At 41.7% G+C, this 20,082-nt stretch overlaps 1 protein-coding gene across 2 annotated transcripts in view; it reads left to right on the top strand.

Annotated features, from left to right (window-relative positions):
* The window catches only part of lrp5 (low density lipoprotein receptor-related protein 5), a 113,632-nt gene that overhangs the window by 77,745 nt on the left and 15,805 nt on the right, over positions 1-20,082 (top strand). For both annotated transcript variants that reach the window (XM_044192320.1, XM_044192321.1), the window contains exons 15-24: positions 2,840-3,084; positions 4,015-4,199; positions 6,228-6,376; positions 6,468-6,645; positions 11,118-11,314; positions 13,679-13,884; positions 14,492-14,682; positions 16,765-16,974; positions 17,126-17,251; positions 17,851-18,087. In XM_044192320.1, coding sequence (XP_044048255.1) covers positions 2,840-3,084; positions 4,015-4,199; positions 6,228-6,376; positions 6,468-6,645; positions 11,118-11,314; positions 13,679-13,884; positions 14,492-14,682; positions 16,765-16,974; positions 17,126-17,251; positions 17,851-18,087 — 1,924 coding nt within the window. The remainder of the gene's footprint in view (positions 1-2,839; positions 3,085-4,014; positions 4,200-6,227; positions 6,377-6,467; positions 6,646-11,117; positions 11,315-13,678; positions 13,885-14,491; positions 14,683-16,764; positions 16,975-17,125; positions 17,252-17,850; positions 18,088-20,082) is intronic.

The raw sequence follows: 20,082 nt of genomic DNA, 5'->3' as shown, positions 1-20,082 counted from the left end.
TGTTTGAAATCTTTGCAAATGTATTAAAAATAAAAACGAAAAAATCACATGTACGTAAGTATTCACAGCCTTTGCTCAATACGTTGTTGAAGCACCTGTGGCACCAATTACAGCCTCAAATATTTTTGAGTATGACGCTACAAGCTTGGCACGCCTATTTTTGGGCAGTTTCTCCCATTCTTCTTTGTAGGACCTCTCAAGCTCCATCAGCGTTGGTGCGCAGCCATTTTCAGATCTCTCCAGAGATGTTCAATCGGGTTCAAGTCTGGGCTCTGGCTGGGCCACTCAAGGACATTCACAGAGTTGTCCCGTAGCCACTCCTTTGTTATCTTGGCTGTGTGCTTAGGGTCATTGTCCTGTTGGAAGATGAACCTTCGCCCCAGTCTGAGGTCCAGAGCGCTCTGGAGCAGATTTACATCAAAGATGTCTCTGTACATTGCTGCATTCATCTTTCCCTCGATCCTGACTAGTCTCCCAGTTCCTGCCGCTGAAAAACATCCCCACAGCATGATGCTGCCACCACCATGCTTCACTGTAGTGATGGTATTGGCCAGGTGATGAGCGGTGCCTGGTTTCCTCCAGACATGACACTTGCCATTCAGGCCAAAGAGTTCTTTGTTTCATCAGACCAGAGAATTTAGATTCTCATGGTCTGAGAGTCCTTCAGGTGCCTTTTGGCAAACTCCACTGAGGAGTGGCTTCCGTCTGGCCTCTCCACCATACATGCCTGATTGGTGGAATGCTGCAGAGATGGTTGTTCTTCTGGAAGGTTCTCCTCTCTCCACAGAGAAACACTGGAGCTCTGTCAGAGTGACCATCGGGTTCTTGGTCACCTCCCTGGTTAGGCTCAGTTAAAAATCTGGGCCTAACCATATTATAGTTGGTTTTGCGTGGTGGTCTGTTATTGATTATAACAATCTGTGTTATAATCAATAACAGACCACCTACACGCAAAACCAACTTTAATCAGATAGAGAGGCTTGCTGGATTGTCACAAGAATTATTTGAGCTGGTGTAGACTGGAGGTGAAGAGGTCACTGGGGAGGAAGAGGAGCAATTAGTGACTGGTGTGTAGTTCAGAGCAGTTGTGGAGCAAGTAGCAGTGAGTGGCGTGAGGCTGTTACTGCATGGAAAATGTTTGCTAAAAGTGTTCTTGTGCCATCTCTGTGGATACCATTTCTGCTAAAAAAGGAGGCTTGTTCCCAAAAAAGGTTAAAATTTTTGATATAAAACAAATTGTGAGATGGATCGGCTGCCTTCAGCCATGTGTGGAGAGAGAGCAGTCTGCTAAAACGTCTGATGCCCTGGCCCAACGTGGGAATAGGGCCTGAGATGAAGACAGACTTCCCACAGTTTTTGAGTTTTTTTAAAAAGACGTTGGTGAAAACGTCAGACGTTGGTGCTATGGTTAGTGCCAATATGGATGATAACATTGTGAACATGTAGCCAGACAAGGGGGAGTCCTGCAGGTCAAGAATGTCGTATTAATTTTCCAGCTGGATGTTAGTGAGGAGGTGCCAGAGTAGAGCGCCTCCCTCTCCTACTGCGAGCGGCAAGCAGCTCCCAGGACACGCGGTGGGATGGAGTGGAGTTGACCAGGGCGTTAGGCTTATCTCCAAGCCGTAACCAGGAATCGTCGGACAAGAGCGAGCAATGGTACCAGACTCATGGGCACGGGTTGAGTCAGCTTGTGCTGGACCGAAAGTGATGGTATCTAGGAGTTTTCTGCTTCCTGGATCTGGTACATCATGGAGATTCTGGGGAATCTGGGGAAAATTTTATTTCACATAAGAATCATTGTTCTTACCCTCTGATTCTGAATCGAGTCACAAATGCCAAAAGTTGATTTTTGTGCGTTGGTAATAAAGTTATGTTGACGGAATGAAAAAGCATAAGAGCATAATGCAGCTCCTGGACCACATATAGCGACACACGCTAGAGTTATCTCGTTGTGCGCATTTTGGATTTAATAACTTCATAATTAGCTTTGCATGACGAAAGTGAAGTATAACGTGGACACTTTGTACCCCATTACCCAGAGGCTAGCTAATGTTATGGAGTGGAGCACCGAACTCCAGCACTAACAAAAAAGACCAGCCGACCAACTCACACTGCAGCACTTTTTCACAATTTCCTAGCCAACTCTGGTCGGGTGAAGAAAATAACTCGATCCACAGTCTGTTTCATTTCAAAAGACCAGCGCCTGTATGGCATGTTGGATAACAATTGTAACAACTGGGGTAACAAAGGCAATGGACTCAAATGCATGACTTATAGACCAGGAAGCTGATAAGAAACACTCTTTACATGCCAAAGTTCAAGGTCGGTACACAGGTAAGCAGTCAGGAGAGGATAAACAAATCCAAACAGGAGTAGGCTAGAGACAAGGTCAGGTACAGGCGGGAATCAAAAAACAGAAAACACTACACTAGGAGACAAAGACTGGAACGTGAGACACAGAGGTACAACAACAAACTGGCACAGACTGAGGGGAAAAACAGACTAAATACTCTCGTAAGTGGAGACTAGGCCACAGGTGCAACAGATTAGGGCAGGGCATGCAGTGAGAACTGATGGGAGACATACAAGGGCAGGAAGTGAAGTGATCTGAAACGAGAGGAGAGGGGAGTAACAGAATAAAACAGGAAATGACAAGGAAAAACATGATCTAAGAGGCAGGACGGTATATGTCAATGGCTTTCTCCGGTACAATGCAGCAGAGAGACTGTTCACCACTACTGGAGATGTAACGTTAATAACACAGCAGACAAAATTGGGAGTTTCCTCTTTCTGTTTTCCTCTCACTCACTCCCCTCTCAATCCTTTCTCTTTCTTTCAGACAATCAGCAGAGCATATATGAATGGCAGCTCTGTAGAACATGTCATAGAATTTGGACTAGACTACCCAGAAGGCATGGCAGTTGACTGGATGGGTCGTAATATCTACTGGGCCGATACAGGAACTAACCGTATCGAGGTGGCCTGGCTGGACGGTCAGTACCGGCAGGTTCTGGTCTGTAAGGATCTTGACAACCCGCGCTCACTGGACAACCCACGATCACTAGCACTGGACCCAGCTAATGGGTAAGAATGGGAACTACTACATAAAAAAAAAAACTGGTTGACATACTGGCCTAATTTGCTAAATTGTGCAAAATTTACAGCCTGGTCATTTGACTTCCCTCATTTCTTATATGCTTTAAATGCTCCACTTTCAACATGGTGTGTGAAGTACATTATATGTCATAACAAAGCTGTGGCTGCAAACAGCTGAACAGTTGAGAAGATAACAGTTTGTGTAGCAGCCCTGTAGTCAGAGACCTGTATTACGCTGAAGGTCCACAACTTTCAAAGGTTTGAGTTGAATTCATGTAGTGTGTCTCTCTATCTGAGGTAGTCACAGTTCAATTCAATTCGATTTTATTTATTTATATAGCGCCAATTCATAATAGAAGTTATCTCATTGCACTTTTGCTATAGAGCAGGTATAGACCGTACTCTTTATAATATTAATTACAGAGACCCAACAAATCCCACCATGAGCAAGCATTTGGCGACAGTGGCAAGGAAAAACTTCCTTTAAGAGGCAGAAACCTGTGTGTGTAGCAATGTTAATGTGTTTGTATGTAGGTACAGCCAGCATCCCGCCTCTTTTCCCCCATAACCTCCAGCTGAGAGAGGGATGATGCTATTAAACCTGTTTGTTAACAAAGCTGACATTATCACTGTTCATCCCTGGCCAAACCACCACGCAAATTTCCCAACACAGGTCAATCACTTGGTGATGTCATGACCCAGAGCTGTCCACATGCTTGCCGGAAGCTTTTTATAATCACATGCTTACACATTAATAAAGCCAATAAAAACAATGTTATTTTCTTTTGTAGAACTTAACAAAACAAAAGTAAGAAAAAAACTGATTTTACTAAAACCACTTTCATAAGTGTTTTACATACAGAGATGGATAACTTGCCCGTATGTATCCCAAGGTGAAATAGTGTTTTGTCTCCGCAGCTACATGTACTGGACAGAGTGGGGTGGTCGACCTCGTATAGCTAGAGCCTACATGGATGGCAGCACCATCACAACCCTTGTGGATAAAGTGGGCCGGGCCAACGGACTGACCATTGACTATGTAGACCATCGACTCTACTGGACTGACCTGGACACATGCATGATCGAAAGCACCAATATGCAAGGTTTGGACACTTGCACTGACACTATGAACCAGGCAGTTACCATGCAGGAGCAATAACGACAACACACTTCATTGTAGATATAAAATTTACACCTTAATAATAAACTTTAAACAGACAAAGTAGTGGGTGCTGCTTGTCTTTGTACAGTCATGGTTTCTGCAGATCCTTAATAGATTTCATTTTCAAAATTTAAGGTTATAAAAAGTCAATGTCTTGTTTTTAGTTATGATAGGTGTTGAATCTTGAGATTAAGGTTAGACACATGAGACATCTTTAAATATAAAATACTCCAAACATGTTCCAAATATACTCCAAACAATCAAATTTAGTTGTTTTTTAACATGCAAGTTACTATGTGATGGTTGCATTTTTTGTGTTTTGTGTTTAAAGCCCGTCTATAAGTTGTCCAAGCACCACTAAATTCTGCAGCTCCTTCTCTTCTTCACCCCTTTCTCATTTTTGCTGAGCCAATTTTCTTTTGTTGCAATTTTAACACAGGGAAAAAACATTAACAGACTTAAGCCTTCTCCCTCTAGATTATCAAGTTTACAAAGAGTGACCAGAGAAATATGAACACTTTGAATCATTAGAATTAAAACTCTACAATTACTGTACAGCACCTTTTTCTATCAAATTGTCCACATCAGAGCACAGCTGCACTACATAGGCCAAAACTTGAATGCATACCATATGGCTTCTATGCTTACTTCATAGCTAGCAAATATGGTGGTGCAATATGAAGCTTTGTAGAGGACTGTTGACCTCCACCCACACCTCCTTTGTTGGATCAGAGTGAAATTAATAAATTAGACCTCAACCATGCTCTTTAGAAAATGTAAACAAAAATTTTGCTGAAACACAAACACACCTCTGACCCATGATATTACTGTGCTAGCTACTACAACCCATGAGCTAACTGTCAAGTGTGGTTTTATGATGGGTGATGTTAGCTAGCTAGCTAAAACAAGAGAGAACTGAACAATTGACATAAAGACACAGGATTAAACTTTGTGTTTTTATTTCACTGTCTTCAACATATACATCAACCAGGTTATTGATTACTTTGCTTAGGGTGAAAGTAAATTTGTGACCTTGGAAATAGTAGTAATAAAAAAAAGTTAAGGTCCAATCTGTTGTGTTGCCAAGCATGGAACTCAGGGGAAACAAGGGGTTGGACCCAAATGCAGACACAAAGGCAGGGCAGGTGCAGTTCAAAGATTTAACGAAAAAATAACAAGGCTTACACGGGTTGCCAGGCAGGCAGTGGTCAGAACAGAGAACCAGTCCAAACAATGAAAACAAGTCCAACAGTGAGCAGGCAAAATCCAGAGAAACAGGCAAGGTCCAAGAACACAAAGTAAAAGTTCACACAACACAGAGAAAACACTAGGAAACTGTCTGGAACGCTTGACACATGGGTACAATGACGATCTGACAAAGAGACGAGGGAAACACACAGACTAAATACACTCAGGTGAAGGGAGACAATGAGACACATATAAGACTAATCAGGGCTAATCAGCAGCTGTCTAAAGCACAACTACAACTACAACTAATCAAGACTTTCTAACTGTCTTGATTACCTCCACCAAGGAGTACGGGTTATTGATGCTGTTTCTTTGTTTGTTTGTCTTTGCAAGACTAATCTCTAAAACTAATAGCTGGATTTGAATCAGATATGCTGTTTACATTGTCACACAAAGAGAAAGGGGAAACATAATGATTTTGGAGACTTTATGACCTCAATTGTCATTTGAGTGAATCTCCTGACTCCAAAGTTTGCTCTGCACTACATATGCTGCCATCTACATCCCAAACTATTACTACAGAACCGTATGATGTTTTTGACACATTAATTGCAGGCTTCAATTCTGATATTCTGTACACACACTAATCTACATTTACTTAAATGCAAATCTGTAATGATGGTGAAGCTTTGCTTGATGCTTGGATGATGACATTGTTTTAGTTGATCACATGATGAAGAGCCCTTGAGCAGGTGTATAGATGTTGTTATATCTTCTTCAGGCCTTCAGAGGGAGATCATAGTAGATGACCTCCCTCACCCCTTCGGTCTGACTCAGTACCGGGATTTTATCTACTGGACAGATTTTAACCTGCGCAGTATTGAACGGGCAGACAAACGCAGCGGACTCAACCGCACTGTGGTGCTACAGGTATGGAATCAGTTTAATTTGATCACTAAAAATGAGCTTAAAAAATCCAAAGATACTGAGCTTTACCGTTGTTACATCACTGTGTCCTCAGGGCCAGCTGGAGCTGATGCTGGACATCCTGGTGTTCCACTCCTCCCGTCAGGAGGGTACCAACGAGTGCTCCCATAACAATGGCAACTGTGCCCACCTTTGCCTGGCCACACCTGCTGGTGCCCAGTGCCGCTGTGCCTCCCACTACACTTTGAACCTTGATGGACGAAACTGTAGCTGTAAGTACAGAGCTGCTTGGATCAGGAGAGAAACACAAGCATGTCTGGGAATGGAAGGCCGCTGGTTTGAATCCCAGGACTGGCTATCTAAATAAGGCTATGTCAATGAAACTCAACACTTTGTGCATATTTCATATTAAAATCCTACCTAAAGGGATCAATTATGCCCTTTGAGCTTCTGGAGGGCCTTTAATGATAATAATGAGAATAATTAATGAATGGAAATAGTATTTTGTTGAAAAGCAGAAAGTCAGAGTAGTGACTATGACATGACTCTGTTGTTGTACTGATAGAGTTAAAAAAAAGAGTAAACATGGAGGAAGTGTGAGTTTGCATTAACAGCAAATTTAAAATAGGAGCAGATCAGAAAACAGGGTGCCATCTTACTAAAATATGATAAAATATACTCATAAAACAAAGGAAATAAGGAACAAAGGCATGTCTCTTAAAGAAGCTTGTTTCAAATAAAGGCCTGTGTCTCTATCCAGCTAGAGTAAATAAAGGCCACTATTTCAGAATTTAATGGCACAGAGGACGTTATTTACTTCTGTCTTTTTCGCAACATGCACATCGCCCAAGCGAGCCCTATCATACAATATGACAGAGAACAACTTTTGCACATCAGATTGTTAGTGGACAACACTTGTTCACCACAATCAACCATCAATAAGGAATACCCATGGCTTGGATTACCTGTTGCCATACCTGGGAAAATAGAGGAAACGAGGGTCGCAGGCCGGGGTCCTGGTAAGGTTTAGGAAACTTGAAAACCAGCCTCCTCTACCGAGTATTCTTCTAGCAAATGTCCAGTCACTGGATAATAACTTGGATGACCTCAGGAGCAGGATGGCTTTTCAATGGGACACTAAGAACTGTAACGTTGTGGTTTTCACAGAGACTTGTCTTGACCCTTCAGTCCCAGACTCGGCCATTGTTATAAAGGGACTCTCCATTCACCACCAGGACAATAGAATCAGGGAAGTGCAAGGGACAAGGTGTTTGCTTCATGGTAAACAACCAGTGGTGCTGAGATGTGGAGATTATTTGTACAGGTTGTTCTCCTAACCTATAGCACCTTATGATGGGATGCTATCCTTATTATCTCTTGAGGGAGTTTACATTGGTCGTTCTTTCAGCGGTGTACATTCCACCACACGCTGACACCAACCAAGCCCTGGACGAGCTGTATGGAATTATCGACAGGACTGAGACCTTATGGCCGGGGGCTGCTTTTATTGTGGCCTGGGATTTTAACAACGGCAACACCAATTGTACAGTCCTGCAACACATCAGCTGTCCTACATGTGGTGGTAACACACTCGACATTGTTTCAGCTACTTTCTGGGACGGATATAAGGCCCTCCTTCGCCCCACTTTTGGCAAATCAGATCAGATATCAGTTCTGCTTCTGACTGCCTATAGACTGAAACTCAAGCAAGAGTCACCAATGACGCAGACCATTCAGCACTAGTCCGACCAATCAGACTCGCCGTTATGTCAGTGCTTTAGAATATTTTATTAGGTTTATTTTATTTAGGTATGTGTTTCAGGACAACAACATTAACACATATACAGACATGGTCATTGGCTACATCGACAAATGCATCAATGACATTGTACCGGGGATTACTGTAAGGACATTCCCGAATGAGAAGCACTGGGTTAACAGGGAAGTCCAAGTCCGTGCCAAACTTAAAGCACGGAACGACACTTACAACTCAGGTGATTTGGAGGAGTACAGGAAATCCAGGTATGCGCTCCGGAGAGCTATTAGCAGTGCATCATGGGAAGTCTCCCGGCAGTCTAGGCCTATAGCAGCATAACTAAGGGATGGTTTGGGACCAAGCCAGCCCTAACTATAAGCTTTATCAAAGAGGAAAGTCTTAAGCCTACTCTTAAATGTGGAGATGGTGTCTGCCTCCCGAGCCCAAACTGGGACCTGATTCCACAGGAGAGGAGCTTCATAACTGAAGGCTCTGACTACCGTCTAATAGCACTCACCTCCACCATCATGAAGCGCTTTGAGCAGTTATTCAAAATCTTCATGACCTCCTCCCTCCCAGGCTCACTGAACCCACTTCAATTTGCATACAACTGACGACGCCATCACCCTAGCCCTCCACACTGCCCTCTCCCACCTGGACCAGAGAAACACATATGTTAGAATGCTGTTCATTGACTATAGTTCAGCATTCAATACCATTGTGCCCTCTAAGCTCGCCATCAAGCTCAAAGTTCTGGGACTTAGCACCACCCTGTGTGATTGGATTCTGAACTTCCTGACGGGCAGACCCCAGGATGTGTGGATAGGCAGCACCACATCCTCCACCTTGACTCTCAACACCTGCGCCCCTCAGGGCTGCGTGCTCAGCCCTCTCTTGTACTCCCTGTGCCACTGCATGGTCACCCACAGCTCCAACACCATCAAGTTTGCTGACGATACAACTATCATGGGACTGATCACCAGCGACCTGGGACTCAGCCCTCGCCCTGTGTGATCCTGAACATCCTGATGGGCAGACCCCAGGCTGTGCAGATAGGCAGCACCACATCCTCCACCTTAACTTGTGGAACAGAGAAAAGGACACACCCCCATCACCATCAATGGGACTACGGTGGTGAGAGTCAGCAGCTTCAGGTGTCTCGGGGGTTTACATCAGCGAGGACCTGACCTGGACTCACCACACCAACTCAATCACAAAAACAACAAGACAACGGCTCTTCTTCCTCCGCAGGCTGAGAAGGCTCAACATGGACTTGAGGATACTCTGCAACTTCTACAGGTGCACCATTGAGAGTATCCTGACTGGGTGCATCACCGCCTGGTATGGCAGTTGCACTGCCCTCAACCATAACACTCTACAGAGGGTGGTGAAAACTGCTAAGCACATCGCCAGGACGGAGTTGCCATCCATGAAGGACCTCTATACCCAGCGGTGTAGGAAGAAGACCAATAGGATCATCACCCCAACCACTCCAGCCACAAACTGTTCTGCCTGCTGCTGTCTGGAAAACGGTACCGCAGCATCCGGACTTGCACCACTAGGCTCAGGGACAGCTTCATCCCTCAGGCCATAAGACTGTTGAACTCTTGAGCTCTCAAGCTCATTACTGTCACTTTACTTTACTGTCACCTTATTGACAGATGTCACTTTACCCTTATACTACTATTACTTAATGGTTACTACCTGTTTACATCTCCATTTATATATATTTATTACTACCGTTTATACCTTTATACATCACAGTATGTATTTTTAATTTTTTTACTACCTGTTTACAAGCTGTATAACCATAAAAGCATATATATTTATGAGTGCACTGCCTGTCTAAAATCCTGTTCTTACCTGTCTATAACCTGCCTACCACAGTATTATATTTTATTTTATTGTATTATATTTTATGTTATATATATTAAATTCCTTTTTAACTTCTGCACTATTTTATGTTTTATGTCTTAGATTTGCTTTTTACTTGAATGATTTTCTTTTTATACATCTTGTTTGAGCATTGTTAGAGGGAGCCTGAGAATTAAGAATTTCATTGCCAATGACTGCTTTACTGTAATTGTTGTGCATATGACAATAAAAAAACTTGAAACAGTGGCCAAGAGTAGAAGAGTGTGGTTGAACACAATAAAAGCACTTCCATACAGGAAGCTTCAATACTATTATTTTTAACATCAGTGAGATTTGGTAACACTTCTCTCCCTATTAAGCATTTAGAAATGGCAAAAAGTTGTTAAATAATTGTTAATGTTATTTACTACAAAAAAAGCTATTTAGCCAAAGGTTCCGCGTTCAAGACATAATTTTCGGCTGATATTGTGAAGGACTTGTCTAGAAATTAGTGTAACAAAGCGACTAAAAGATTCTAGAAAATCCTTCAAATAGGTTGGTTTATATTGGAAACAGATGAAATAATTTCACCTCTTTGGGAGATTTTTTCGGTTGCTTTTAAAGGTTCAGGTACTTATAACTGTTCACAGAGTGATTGTGTGTTTGCCCTATGATGGACTAGGTCCCTGTTTAAGGGTTCTCCCTGCCTTTCTGCTGCCATGCAGCTTTAGTTGGGAGTCCAGAACAAATGGAACAGAAATGACTGAAGGTAAAAGGATTAATCTCAATTGCCTCTATGTGAAAATTTGCACACACACACATGCAAACGTACGCACACAGAGACTGTGAAATCCAGCATACTTTTGTTGTTTCCAAAGAGTGGAGGCACTCCACACTTCCTCAGCTTTTGGGACCATCATTCAGAGTGGTTTCAGTTGTTCTGATGGAATGATGTGTATGTGTCTTGAGGCTTGCCGTTATGGGTTTTGACCCTGCGTGGTTGTCTTTGTATTTCACAATATGTATTGAGCAAACGTCAGCCTTCCTTTTGCCAGAGACAATGCTGTGTCCTCTCAGTGTGTTCACTTCTTCTCTTCATTCCTTCATCCATCCCCCCATCCTCTCTGTCTGCAGCTCCCTCTAGTTTCCTGCTCTTCAGTCAGAAGGCCAGTATCAGCAGGATGGTCTTGGGAGAGCAGAGTCCTGACATCATCCTGCCCATCCACGTCCTGAGGAACGTCCGAGCTGTCAGCTACGACCCGCTGGACCGCCTGGTCTACTGGCTGGACGGACGACAGAATATACGCAGGGCCAGAGACGATGGAGCCATGGTAAAAAATCACCCTGGAACACACACTGACAGCATATGAGACATATATGGATGCTAATAGGTGGTAGTGGATGCTAACATGTTATATCTTAAACATGTTTCTCCTTGAACTCAGTTGCTTGCTATCGTGGAAACATACAATCAAACCAACAGTGAACTTGTCCTCCTCTTAAATAATGGTGGTCTGCTGTAGGCCAGTAAATTACACATATTAGCTGTGTCTCAGCCTCCTTTGAAAGACACAACCTACAAAAAAATGTCCCTCAGAGGACTAAAGGCTAGCAGGTTGATCCTGCTCCTCCTCCCCAAACAAAGTGGTTTATAGAAGCTTCTCCTCTCCTCACAGAGACCAAAGCTAATTGTGCAATCAGGTGGTTTTCATCAGTTGGATCACCTGGAAATTACCAGATTTACTGCCAAGAAGTTACATCAAGTGTTGCAAAATACTTGCTGTGAAGTTTTCAGGTTGTAATTATTCACTTCATTACATGATAGACAATTAGCAAAGGTCTGTCAGGTTAATGATAAATAAATACATTTAACTTCCACGTTTCTATTATAATGTTTGTAAATGATTAATACCCTGTCCAAGCTGCTAACAAGAACAAACAGTGGAGTTTGTCTGACTTACATTAAATACACCCTGCAGTGGCTATTTTGTTGATCCACTTCATGTGGTGATGATCAATACATCACAAAGGCATGGTAGATACATTTACTAGCGACTACTGATGAGGACAGCTTGAACATACAAACTTTTAACAAGGAAGCAATTCATAAATTCAACGTAAAAACATAAAACTCTACTAACGTAGGAAAGGTTTCAGTCGTAGTCATCTGGACACTGTTTTCAGAATCAAGACGTTTCGGCTCCCATCCAGAAGTCATTCTCAATTGTGAAAAAATTGGACGGGAACTGGAAATTTAAAAACTCTACTAAGTCTTTGTGTATTATCACCTTGGTCACGCCAATCACATGCTAATCAGGTACTTAACAGTGATGAGGGAGGTGCAGCCAGAGAACAATAGGCCTGATTACTGATTACTGGGCCATCTTGGAACCATTAGGTCAGTTTCAGGTGAAACTAGCTATTAACAGATACTCAGGTAGACTCCTTCCTGAGGGCGGGGCTTTTGTAACACAGAGTAGCTTAAATTTCTAGTTCCCGTCCCATTTTTTCACAATTGAGAATGACTTCCGGATGGGAGCCGAAACGTCTTGATTCTGAAAACAGTGTCCAGATGACTACGACTGAAACCTTTTCTATGATCTATGAACACTCCTGGACGAATGAGGGACTACACCGTTCTACTAAGTCTGCACATTCCTATACATTTTTATTTTAATCATTTAAAAAAATGTTGACGTTTTTACTCGGCATTTGGATATGATACAATCACACTGATTTTTGAAATGAAAAACACAAATCCTGGGAATAGTAGGACTTTGTACAAGGATGAATTGTGAACTTCAAAATTTTTCATGTTGCTGTAGTGCCATCTGTATCTAAAATTGCATCAAAATTTGAAGCATGTAGTGATATGTGCACATCATTTAGATTTTGCTGCAGCTGCACAATAATGAGTTACATGTCAAAGAATTGGGCAACTAGTTACAGAAAAATGGTATTAAATATAAAAAAAAAACATTTTTTCTTCATTCTTATATGTTATGTTTGAATTTTTCGTGAAGATGGGATAACATTTGTTGGAGGATTGGTGAAAAAAGTTTTGCAAAAAAAAAAAGTCAATGGTGAAAACTTTTTGTGATGGGAAATGGTTTGGGCTTAAATGGATAGGTACATGTTGGACCAAGGAATCAAGGAAAAGGCTTGTATGCCCCGTAGTTTTCTTTAAAAATGAAGTGCTTTATAAATGATCACATGGTACACTTTTGGCCTGTAATTGGAGTGTCCCCAACAAAGTGAACAGATGGAGACTCCTAATAACCGTAAAATAACTGTACTGTAGGAGGATTAACAGCTTTCTGAGGCCCAGTGAAGTTTCACTCCAGCTTTACATGAAGTTGAGGAAAAGCCTCCCACATCACAAGGATTTCTCCGCTTGGGAATCTGAGGTGTATATATAAATAAACAAACACATTGCACTAGATATTGCCTTAATTTGCTCAGTCAGTAACCTCCATCCTATCAGAGGTGGACCACAGTAAAGACTAATATCAGCCATGAGGATTATTCTAACCCTGTACAGCTTCATAGAAAGATAAACACTGTAGCTAGATGCAGATTGATCGATTTACTTTAGTAGTGAGCCAGAGAGCAGTTTGTCAAGCTTCACATGACTTTCAGTAAATATCAAAATGAGTCAAATGTTGAACTTACGGTCTTGCTGTGTTTGCCTCCAGTCTTCCATGATAGTGAGCAGCAGTGTTCAGCCAGTGGACAACCAGCTTCATGACCTGAGCCTGGACCCCTACAGCCGCCATATTTACTGGTCCTGTGAGACCACCAACACCATCAACGTCCAGAGGTTGGACGGAGACACCGTAGGCGTGGTCCTAAAGGATGACACCGACAAGCCACGGGCCATTGTGGTCAATGCTGAAAAAGGGTGAGCTCATTTTTATTTTGGTGGCTGCAGTTGGTTCCACTAAATGCTTAGTTACATAAAGATATGTTGTACTCTGTGTATGGAAGGAAACAAGTAACATCCAATAAGTCAGGAGCAGTGGGCCTCCCCTCAGACAAAGCTTGGAAAAGGCCCCCCCTCACACCTTCTTAGTTTACTTCCTTAGTTTCGCTTAATTCCTGGATGCCTATGGGATAGTGATTAGGTTATTTGATCCCATAGACACTCTAGCATAATATTGCTGTTTGACATAACTTCAGACTACACCAAATACATAAAAGAAGTTCTGTCCTATGGCATTTATTAGTTTCTGACCCTGGGAAAGTGGGAAAAACAGTAAAATTGAACTCTCTTTAACCAAATCACACACATTTAGGCTATTCTATGTGAGCTCCTTTTGATAACTAATGTAATAACTAATGTAATATTTTTTCACTTCCATTCACTGAGCCTCCCACTTTGAAAACCTCTGCAATAAGTGATTAGAACTGTATAACTGTGTAAATGAAGTTACTGGGTATACCAGTGACACAGTGAACATAGGCAATAGCAATGTGCTATATAAGTGTGTCTGTATCCCCCTCTGTAGGTACATGTATTTCACCACAGTGCAGGAGCGCTCAGCTAAGATCGAAGGAGCCAGTCTGGATGGGACAGAGAGAGAGTCTCTGTTCACTACTGGTTTGATCAGACCAGTAGCTCTGGCTCTGGACAATGAACTCGGAAAACTGTTCTGGGTCGACGCCGACCTCAAACGCATCGAGAGCAGTGACTTGACAGGTGAGTTACCATAAACAGAAATAACTCAAATAAAAAAATGTGTATATTAATGCACATTTTAATGAAATGATTGAAGAGTAGAGCTTCCAGACATACCAGAAATGTAGAATATATACACAATATGACAAGAAATGATAGATGACTCAGATGTCTAATGTGACACATATAGCAATAATAAAAGATTAAAACATAACATAATGTATTGAGCCCCTTTCAGACACGCAGTCTACATTAATCTGATGTCGGTCTCATGTCTGAAAAAGCGCCTGAGTCACTTTCACGCAAAAGTCAAGACCGCAATCTTACTAAGTCAGACCTACTGTATTGACATTTCTGTATCACTTTCAACATGACACAAGTCTGAACTGAATGCCGTCAGGTTAACGTAAAAGCTGCAGCAGAACAAGGTGAAATATGCAGAGACAGACAGAGGTGAAATGCACATCCTGTTCCGCCTTCTAAGATCACTGTAATAAATTTGTTATGTCAGTCATCGTCAGTTGAATATATCTTGAAATGCTGGGAAAGAGCCAATTTTAAGTTGTTGAGGAGATTCTTCTCAGATCAGTATAAAAAGTGTTTCCCCGCACTATGTGGCTGGAGCAAACAAGGTTAAAAGAACCCTAGTTCAACCGCAGTAATAATCTGACTTCTAATTCACTTTTAATTCATGCCAACTTTAATAGATGAATATTCAGCAAAACTCTTTACATACAGCTTGTGAGCAAATAGGAATTAAACAAGAGTCCTGTCTCATTGTCAGATATAATAAAACAGGCAGCAGAATCGCTCTCTAATAGTGTTAAATGATGAAATGGATGCAAATGTATTGGATTTAATGTGAGAAGAGGAGCCGAGCGTCCCTCGGGCTCACAATGGTCATTAATTAAGGCTTCAAAGGCAAAATAAGTTTTAAAATCCATCAGCCCTGAAATTTGAATTTATTGGCTTATTGCATTTAGAACAGTATCTATAAGTAACAAGAAATATCAATACAAAAATGCCAAAGATATGTTTGAGGTTATAATCACTGGGCCTCATGCAAGAACATTTTTGTATTCTTATTCTAAACCGGTCTTTTTTTTCTGTGAGGTTTGCTCAAGTTTCAAGTTGATTCACCAAACTCTCTTAACTGAGCAACCTTGTTATAAATCACTCATTTCAACTTGATGAGTTCCACCTGTTCATGATTTCATCGTTAGTATAATTGACGCCCCTAAAATTGACTACCTGTTCCGCAAGTGTCATTCACAAAAATGTTACCAAAGAAGAACAGTAGAGCTTCAAGTCCTGTTGTGGGAAATCAGTAAACAAATTCAGCAGTGTCAGTAGTAGTATGAGAGGACCCGAAACAATTCTAAAATATTATATTGCACCTGCTAATAATATGTCATCAGAGCAGCACTGTACTGTGACAGAAGTAAAGAATGAATAGTTAGACGTGACGTTAGATGCTAAAAAACGTCTTTCTAAAGCAAAGCGGTCCATTATATGACAGGCGGTCAAAAAGATGTTACAATCAGAGATATCTGACAAGAGAATATCAAAGCATACAGCAGGTGACGTTACACTTACAGGTGCAACAGAGGATGATCCTGGAGACGTGTATAAAAACCATGAGGCAGTTGTTGGAGTGAGGCAATTGTCCTAACATCTACTGAACTGTAGAAGCTGGTGTGTCAAATATTCCAATAAAAATGATAAAAATCTATTTAAAAAACTCAGTCAGTTGGCAGCCGTGGTCTGGACCACTTGTGAATTTTGTTTCTAAGAGAAAGTTCTATGTATCAGTCGTAAGTGCCACATAAGAGTGCATCTGTTTAAACGAGTGCTTCTTGCGTGAGGCTTATTGTCTCTATTATCATTGTCCACCAGAGAGCACTGACAAGTTTATTTTAAAAATGTAAAATGCCCTGCTTAGAGCATATCTTGATCACGATTCTTTAGAAAAGCAAGTTTAAGGGATCCTTATCCAAAATATTACTTTATTTAAAAAAAAAATTCATTATCTGTATCAGCTTCAGAAATCCAGAATTGGTCGGGATATACTATTTTCTTTTGACATCATTCCATCTCCCCCAGGAGCCAATCGCATCGTCCTCCAGGATTCCAACATTCTTCAGCCAATGGGGCTAACAGTTCTGGGAGATCATCTGTACTGGATCGACCGGCAACAGCAGATGATAGAGAGGGTGGACAAAATGACCGGAGATGGACGCACACGCATACAGGGACGGATATCATACCTGACCTCCATCCATGCTGTGGAAGAGATGGATCCACAGGAGTTTAGTATGGACCTCTGCCTCTGGCTTTCAGGATTAGTTCCTGCCATATACATATATTTAGTAGTTCATTGCAACAGGTTATATTAATAGGGCTTTATTGAGGTAGTGGTTTAACAGGAAAGTGTGTGTTAGTAATGACAGTTTCTTCTCTTTAGCATCCCATCCTTGTTCCCGTGACAACGGGGGCTGTTCTCACATCTGCATTGCTAAGGGTGACGGCACACCTCGCTGCTCCTGTCCCATGCACCTGGTGTTACTGCAGGACCTGCTGCACTGTGGAGGTGAACAACAAACCACACCAGCAGGATGATTATTGACCCCCCTCCTTTGCTTTTGCACAAGTTCAATCTGATGGAACTTTGACACACAAAATCGCGACGCACTCATGTTTCAGAGAGGGGGTGGGACCTCTCATTCAGAAAATACTTTGTTTGTATTTTTGTGTCATAACTACATGGTAAAATAATACAGGCAGCATAGAAGAGGGGATGCTGATTGTCTATAGTAGGTGCAAGGACAGTGACAGAGGTTAATGACAGTAAAATGTTTGATAAACGCTTTATAATTAACAATATTGTGCGCTCCCGCAATTTATATTAACAACCCAGCCTACACTAGTTCCTGTCCCCCCTGCTTTTGGCCACACCACATGAGTAAATTTTGCCAGGTGGATTTCAGTCTGACTGCACCAGAATACTAACACTCAAGGCTCTGATCTCTGTGGCCTCCTGAGATTCAGTGCTCACTCACTGCGCCTCCCTCTTTGTTCTTTTCTCCTCTTCTCCTCCTCCTCCACACTGTGAACATATGTTGCCTACACACTCTCTCTCTGTCTCTCTCTCTCTCTCTACGTATATATATATATCTATATATCTCTCAGAGCCTCCCACCTGCTCCACAGAGCAGTTCGCCTGCTCCACTGGAGAGATCGACTGTATTCCTGTGGCCTGGCGTTGTGATGGCTTCCCTGAATGTGACGACAGCAGTGATGAGGAGAACTGCCCCGTCTGCTCAGCCTTCCAGTTCCAGTGTGATAAAGGAGGCTGCATTGATGCTCAAAGGCGCTGCAATGGTGAACCCGACTGTGCTGATCACTCTGATGAGCAGGACTGTGAAAGTAGGTTTAAACTTACTTACTCACTAAACACTTGACACTTTCACTGTAACAGTGAACATTAGGTCAGTTGACGTGCAGCTTTTAGCAGCTACACTATCCACTTAGTAGGTCTATGACTAATACATAATGTATCATTTTAGACCAAAGCTGCTGTTGGCTGCTGTGTAATATTATTACAAGTCTTTTCTCTATATAAAATGGTAAATCAGTTGGTAAAGTTGAGAAATAGTGCTGCTTCACAGATACAGGTAAAGAGAATTTTGCCACAGCTGAAAGGCATTTCTCACCCGATTATTTAATAAATGCGTTTTATTAAGACGAGCGTAGTTAACAAAAGCCATGATTGCAATGCTCCACATTACCTACACTCATCGCTCTGGATGGTATTTTATCCAATACAAATTTAAAGCAGGTGGCTCTAAGAGACAACACATTCCCCAGCCTGTTAACCCACACATCAAATCAATTATGAAATCAAATGTTTCTACATTTTTGGGAGAGCACTATTTGTGAAAATGAATAAATGACCAAATATTTTTTTTAAAAGTACAATGCATGTTTAATATAACACCTTCAGCAACCTTTAAGCTGCTTTCATGACATTTTGACATGTGACAGTAGGAAAAGCACAGGTGTAAATAGTCAAATGAATGATGTCTGAATTTCATTTAGCTGCTTTATTTAGTGGAATAAATACATAGGCAGCGGTGCAAAGTAACTAAGTACATTTACTGTACGTAAGTACAATTTTGAGGTAGCACTTTAACTTGACGGCCTCCACTTAACTGTTATGTTCTTCTACGCACAAAATTTTTGAATTTTTACTTTATTAGTGTCACACTTTTGTTCTCTTCGCTCTTGATTGCGATAAAGAGGGGCTGACTGTGGCTTAGTGGTAGAGCGGGTCGTCGGTTCGATCCCAGTTTCCCCCAGCCCACATGTCGAAGTGTCCTTGGGCAAGACACTGAACTCCAAATTGCTCCCCAGGGCTGTGCCTTCAGTGTGTGAATGATTTACTTTCTTTGAATGGTGTGAATGTGATACGTAGTTGAAGCGTTTTGAGTAGTCGGAAAAGACTAGAAAGGTGCTACTGTATATAAGTACAGTCCATATACCATTTACCATTGCTGATTAAGCATTCCCACAATTGTTCTTCAAATATTTATTGGGTTAACCTATGTTCTTCTACAAAAAATTCTTTATTATTATTATTAGTGGGAATGCTGAGTAAGCATCAAACTTTTACTAGTGCCAGCTCTCACACTTACGTTATCTTCACTCTTTTTTATTATTATTATTAGGGTTCAAACCGCGAAGCCGCGGCTCATATTGCCATGAGTTGGAATGAGCTAGAAACACGGAACTTGGCCCAATAACTGGAAATGATGTGCATGTGCTTCCATAGAAATACAAGCCCAATCAGCCACATGGTGGCGCTGTAATTAAAGGCCACGTCCCTCACACCATGACTCCAATTGACTTGACATTTCTCACACAAGTCAAGCTCAATGTGCTCTACAAAAAAGCCTCTTGGACCATTAAAGTCCGCCATGATGGATTCTTTGCTAATTTGCATACTTGTGATAAACAGTAAAATGAATAGAACTTTTTGAATTTTGAGTCTATCAACACCAAACTTTTGATACAGCATTGCGAGACTGAGATACACGTTTCTATTTTGAATGAGTAAGATTGGTCAAAAAACATGGCTGCCACCAACCAAAATATCTTCGCAAAGGGAGGGGCTTAGCACAAAATTGGCCATAACTCATTAACGATTTGTCCAGTCATCATAATTCTTGGGAGATATCTTCAGTCCGTGTTTGGGAATAGGCGTGCCAAAGTATTTTGAGCTCGACCTTTAGGGGGCAACACAAATGCCAAAAAACTGTACCTCAAAACCCGGTGGACAGAATTTCACCAACTTTGGCATGCACGTTCTTAAGGCAAATATTAACCAAAATCTAAAGTGTCATTGATTGGTGCGAGTGGGCG

This window comes from Siniperca chuatsi, linkage group LG4 (genome assembly GCF_020085105.1).
Source record: "Siniperca chuatsi isolate FFG_IHB_CAS linkage group LG4, ASM2008510v1, whole genome shotgun sequence".
NCBI lineage: Eukaryota > Metazoa > Chordata > Actinopteri > Centrarchiformes > Sinipercidae > Siniperca > Siniperca chuatsi.
The sequence above is the reverse complement of the archived record's forward strand: the minus strand, read 5'-3'. Positions and strand labels throughout refer to the sequence as shown.